This window comes from Tarenaya hassleriana, unplaced genomic scaffold (genome assembly GCF_000463585.1).
Source record: "Tarenaya hassleriana unplaced genomic scaffold, ASM46358v1 Cleome11, whole genome shotgun sequence".
Taxonomy (NCBI): Eukaryota; Viridiplantae; Streptophyta; class Magnoliopsida; order Brassicales; family Cleomaceae; genus Tarenaya; species Tarenaya hassleriana.
In genome coordinates, this window is record NW_010961290.1 from 1,699,527 (window position 1) to 1,705,477 (window position 5,951).

Consider the following 5,951-nt stretch of genomic DNA (forward strand, 5'->3'; position numbering starts at 1 on the left):
CCATGATTAATCACTGAATACCCATGTCAAGTCACTAATACGATAACTTCGACCAATGTGACCCATGTGAACCATGTGACTCATCTGTGACCCGTGACTCAGTGACCCATGTGACCCGCGTGACCCATTGGACTTATATTTTTTTCTCTTATTTCCAAGTAAAATTAAAATCCAAAATACGAAAGAATTTACAAAAACTGATCATTGGTATGGTCCCATTACAAGTCAAGGTATAATCCAAACTACGAAAGAGTTCACAATTAATAACGGGTCAGTTCATGCAAATTTACCATTACAATATATATCGATAGCCAATTTTTCACGGATCATTGTTATGGTCCCATCGCATATCGACGTGAATTCTGCTCCCTTGTTCAACATTATTCCCTCCACGTATTTTGCAGCATAGACACCAGAATCAGAACCTGTTGCATTTTCATGAAGCCCAATCTTGTACTGAACCTCAAGCAAATCCCCTTTACGATGTTGGAATAGATATTGGAATTGTGATTCTTTCTCGAAGTATGTCCATTCATCATGTGTCAGTTTTCTTTAAGCGTCTTCAGTGTCTCTTCGAAGAAAACTGAATGTCTTCGAATTTGTAAACAAATGGAAGCTGCAAAATAAAATAATTGTTCATCATTGTGTTCTTTGTGACCTGGGACCTGGGACCCGTGGCTCATGTGACCTGTGACCTATGTGACCCGTGACCCGTGACCCGTGACCCGTGTGACTCGTGTGCGGTGTTGTGAGTTCTAGTATACTATTACCATATAAATCTCTGTCACTCATGTGACCTGTGACCCACATGACCTTGAGACTTAGGAAATCATTAAACTTGCCAAGGTATTCCGAAATCCCACATTATATATTCCACAGGTCCCAGGTCCCAGGTATTCCGAAATCACACTCTAACTTTCTATTTCGAATTCCTAAAACCCAAATTATATATTTCAAAACACAAAACCCTAACTTTATATTCAGTAATCCCAAAACTTTAATTTTCAATTTCGAAATCCCTAAACCCTAAATTCATATTTTGAAATACCAAATCATACAACAATTTTAATGATTTTACTCTAGGATTAGGTCATAGAAGAAAAAACGGAGAAGAAGATGTAGATAAACCTACTGTTTCTAATGGGAGATCTTTCTCCGATGATGAAGGCGATGAACCGGCCTGAGACGCAGATGAAGACGAAGCAGAAAGCACATGTGTTCTTGGATCCATAGGTGTTTGATTTTTCACACAAATCACAATAGAGATACCGAAATTACAAAGAAAATGGGTTCAATTTTCTGAAAATCTCGAAACAGAAATCGCGCTAGAGAGACAGACAGTTTTCGAAATGCTGGAAGAGAGAGAGAGGAGACTGCATGGAGAGGGAGTTTACCGAGGGAGAGTGAGTGTTTTTTTTAATTTGAAAAAGTTGGGTATTTTTTAATCGAAAAAGTAATGGTCTTTTTGGTCTTTCATTTAAAATTTAGGGTTATATGTGTCTTTACTCCATTTTAGATTTTATTTTTTTTAGATTTATTTTTAGAAGGGTATTCAATGAAGTAAGGATAGCATTTTAAATGCATTTTTGCTATATTCCCTTTTGAAAACGTTAAATGTGAGATTATATATCTCTCTCTCAGACAAATGATCAAACACCTAGCGTGCAGAACTGGAACCTCAGTCGAACTCGATTCGAACTAACCTAGAATTCTAGCAGCTAAGCCCACAATTCAAATCAGTAACTAAACAAGGAAGAAAGAATCAAACAGAAAGTAAGAGACACACCGTATACGTGTTCGGCACTTGCCAAGCCCTACTCACGGCGGGAATTTGATGTTCCGTTCACCATTAACAGACCTTGAAGGTTTCAGCGCCACACGAGAGAGAAAGAGAATACCGAAAAACGCAAATCCCCTCTCCCTTCCCCTTCACCCATGCTCTTACACCTGAGAAAGAACGAATTGCCCTTTAGCCGTTACGACGACTTGAAAGTCCAACCCTCTGCAGCGAGTAGAGACTTCGACCTTCAACAGTTCATCTTTAATGAAACCCGGACAGAAATTAACATTAGATGTATTTAAACATCTGGATTTGATCCTTCAAGTAACTTCTTTCCGACTTCAATCAAACCACGTCTCAATATGAATAAAGAACAACAAATGGATAAGGAACGCATCTATTTCAAGTTTTTAGTGTGTTTAATTATCCCAAACACATCGTTAGTCTGATTTAATTCTGAGCGCCATAATTGCAATATGCATATTTCCATGTTTAAACGAACTCAATGCATGGATTAAGACAATTAATTGTTTCTTATAAAATGTCTTAGGTACTGATATATTGAGACGTCATCTCATGCGAAGAATTGCATGTTTACGTGATTAAATATTAATTACGATTAAAGATTAAAACTTTAAGCATTCTCAAATAAAAAAGGAGTAATTGAAAAAGTCTTAAATAATGTATGGTGAGAACCAAAAGAGAAGCACTAGGCTCAACGCAATTCTCTTAACCCTATAATCATCTCCACTAATCTCTCTTAATCACTTCTAAATTTAAACACTTCGAAAACTATAAATATGATTAAGAAACCCAAAACCAAAACTCACTCATTCTCTCAATCATCCATCGTTTTCCCATACCCTTTTCCCCCAAAAAAAAAAATACAACAAAAAAAAAATAAGGCATCTCCAAGGATGAATATGGCGAGAATGAACATGTCCTTGTGCTTAGCCTTCATAGTGGCATCAGGAGCAATCTTCCAGGCATCGGGAACGTTGTTCTTACTGCCACATTACCTGAAGAAAATGCCGAGATTCTCCAAAGATGTCGAGCCTTTCGCCTACAAGGGGATAACGACGTATATGCACGGCCTCCAGAAGGGTTGTCCCGAGACATCGGAGTTCAAGACATTCTTCTCGAAGCTCCAAGACTACATGAACACTGTTAACTCAGTTTCCCAGATGTCTGGTTCCATGGATGCTACGGCTGTCCAGTCTCAGATGAAAGGGAAGGCCGAGGGGCTTTACACCGCCATATCTCACCTGTCTGGTGGCAGCTCTGGTTCGGTAAGAAAACTTTGTTGAATTCTGTTTCTTCCATTGCAAATGCAAGTTATTCACTGGTTTGGTTATGGTGGCATGGTAGGCGGAAGCGAAGAAGATGTTCGAAACGGTGCAGAGCTTGGGGAAGACATTGATGGAGCAGAGGAGGAGTTCTTCTTCGACTCTTTCGGCTGATCAACAGCGAGCGATCCAGGTTTCGATCTCGAAATGCGCACAAGGGATCGGTCAGTTCGTGAGCTCGGCTGCTCAGAAGAACGGCGGAAATTCCATTGACTTCTCAGCTGGTCTCAATGTCGGCTCAGACAGTGACAATGATGATGACATCACCACCAGTTCCTCTGCCATTGGAAGGAGAGGTTCTGCTGGAGGTGCTTCCGGTGGAAGTTCCTTCTCCATGGGAGGCGGAAGGTCCTCTTTTGGCGCAAGTTCTGGCTCTGCTTCGGGAGGAAGTTACCTTAGCGGTGGCTCATCGGGTGCAAAATCTTCCTATGGCTCTGGTTCAAGCTCTGCATCCGGCTCAAGCTCCATGAGCGGTGGAAGCTTCAGAAGTGGTTCCTATGGCTCATCCTATGATTCAAGCGAGGCTGCAGCCAGAGGTTCGGCCATGAGCGGAAGCTACGGGCAGCACCTCAGTGGGTGGAAACGGTAACATCAAAGGCACACTGGACTACCAGAGCTCTGCCAAAAGATCCCACGACAAATCTTCCTCGACCACTTCATCGGAGATGAAGAACTCAGGCAGGTTCCGATTCCATTCCAAGTAGATTTCAGACAGAAAAGTCTTCTGTAAATAAAGAAAAAAATGTCCATAAGGTAAGAAAATGGCGGAAAAGCCATCGTAAGTATAGCTATGAGTATGAATAATACGAGAGAATGAGGGCCATGCTTGATTACAAGCATTGAGCTGAAGTATTATGGTTATAAATATTTGAGTTTCCCATTCTTTCTCGTTCTGGTATGCACAAGAAACGTACCTTATCGAACGCAGTGGAAACTTTGCTGTAAATCCACCGAGGAACGCTGAGAACCCTGAAACAGTGAACACAAGAAAATGATAGGTACAAGAAATTTTGGATCTTTCAGAGAATGTGTAGCAGCAACTGTGTTTAGCTCTGAATGGATCATCTACATCATCATCTCCATAACCAAAGAATATGAGCATCGAAATCGAGAACTACCATTAAATCTGATCTCCAGAACAAAAGTTCACTCATCCTTCTACCCGATAAAGCAATTGCTTACTGCTGTGGACCAAAGACCTGTATCGCAAAACCACCGAGTGAAAGCTTGTTCAAGAATTGAGTCCGAGGGAATAGAGAACAATGGTGGTTTCCGTGATAAGGAGAGACATGAAGGGCAAGAACTCTACTTCCACTTCTGGAGATTGTCTTGACTCGACTTCCATGACCTGTGATAACATGTATTTTGGTGACATTTTGGTATAGGATGTCTAGTGCATTTTACTCGGTTTTGCATATTTATAGGCATTCTAGAGCACATTTGGTCTCGATATTGCTTGGTTGCTTTCTTTGGTGTCAAAACAGGTATTCATGCATAAAAGAGAGCAAAAAGAGTGGAAAACATGGACTACGGAACATCACAGACGAAACGGGAACATTTGGAGTTGTTCCGGGGAAAAACACGAAGCCTAAAAAGTCAAATCTTGCAAGTCCAATAACTTCCACTCTACAAGTCCAAATTGTGTGTTCTCTACCTCATTGGAAAGCTCTCTTCAATATCTACGCATAGACACTAAGTTCGCACAAATCCGACATTGGAGCAGAAAGTTATGAGCAAATCTGTCAAGCATGTTCGAGTTGAAGAATCGACACGGACCGTGTTGCATTCGACACGGCCGTGTTGTGTCCGTGCTGAAAAAAGTGAAGTTTTGCTCAGAGAATTGACACGGACCGTGTTGTCATTCGACACGGCCGTGTTGATTCAAACTCGCCCGTGTTCAGCCCATGTCTAAAGTGCAGATTTTTAACAGAGAATTGACACGGACCGTGTTGCATTCGACACAGCCGTGTTGCATTACGGGAAACCTTCCTATTTTGCATCCGGACTTCCGTTTTCAGCAAAGGAAGAAGCCCAGCTGCCAAGCAAATAAATAGGAGACGTCTTGAGCTTCAGAGATCATCGAGAGATCACAGCAGAAGCCAGAGAACTCGAGAGAGAATCAAGACGGAGTTTCCCGGGAGCAGAGATTGAAGAATCGTCGTCGAGAGATCGCTGCGAGTCTTCTTTATCTGTTTCTATGTTTCTTCTTATTGATTTGAACTCGTTCGTTGTTATGGGTAGTGAGTAGTCGTTTCACTGTAGCTAGGGATTTAACCTTGTAGGGATTTGTTTGGTTTTTATTTTCCGAGACTACGTTATCGATACTCGGCGGTTTAATTGAATTGAGTTTATTGCTTTTGATCTTCTTGGCCAGTTGATTGATTGATTTTAGATTCTGATTTGCAACGAGAGTTGAGATTAGATTCGGAACGAATTCATTGAATGAATTGATTAAGACTATTGAGAGATAGGTTAATCGGTTTAGGAACTGTGATAGTGATCGTTAATGCATTTGATATTTTAATCTATTAGGTTGAGAAATCGATAGGTTAGATTATTGGACAGTGGATTTAGGACTTGAGAGAGCCAAATCTGATATTAGAACTTGAGATCCCCGATTAGAGTTCGATATTCGTAGATTCTCCATCCTTAGAAACAATCCCTGCGCATTAAGGTTATCCCGAAGCTACGGTGGTTTAGTTATCTGAATTTACTTAGTTGGTTTATAGATTTATTTTTGCTATTCACATATTTCATCTGTTATTTCCTGATCTAATTCTTGGTCGAGTCTTGTTCCTAGAGTTAACTATTCCCTGTGTTCGACC

General features: G+C 40.8%; 1 protein-coding gene across 1 annotated transcript; it reads left to right on the forward strand.

Annotated features, from left to right (window-relative positions):
* Nucleotides 1–2,604: 2,604 nt before the first annotated feature.
* Nucleotides 2,605–4,009, forward strand: LOC104805456 (keratin, type II cytoskeletal 2 epidermal-like). The gene is made up of 2 exons (XM_010530025.2): nucleotides 2,605–3,069; nucleotides 3,149–4,009. The coding sequence occupies exons 1-2, from the start codon at nucleotides 2,698–2,700 to the stop codon at nucleotides 3,713–3,715; spliced, it is 939 nt and encodes a 312-aa protein (XP_010528327.1). The 5' UTR covers nucleotides 2,605–2,697; the 3' UTR covers nucleotides 3,716–4,009.
* The last annotated feature ends 1,942 nt before the right edge of the window (nucleotides 4,010–5,951 follow it).

Bases quoted from the DNA above. Each gene is read 5' to 3' on its own strand.
- LOC104805456 (XM_010530025.2), top strand. From the start codon at position 2,698: ATGAATATGGCGAGAATGAACATGTCCTTGTGCTTAGCCTTCATAGTG. The intron at 3,070-3,148 runs GTAAGAAAACTT...GTGGCATGGTAG, and splicing joins CTGGTGGCAGCTCTGGTTCG to GCGGAAGCGAAGAAGATGTT.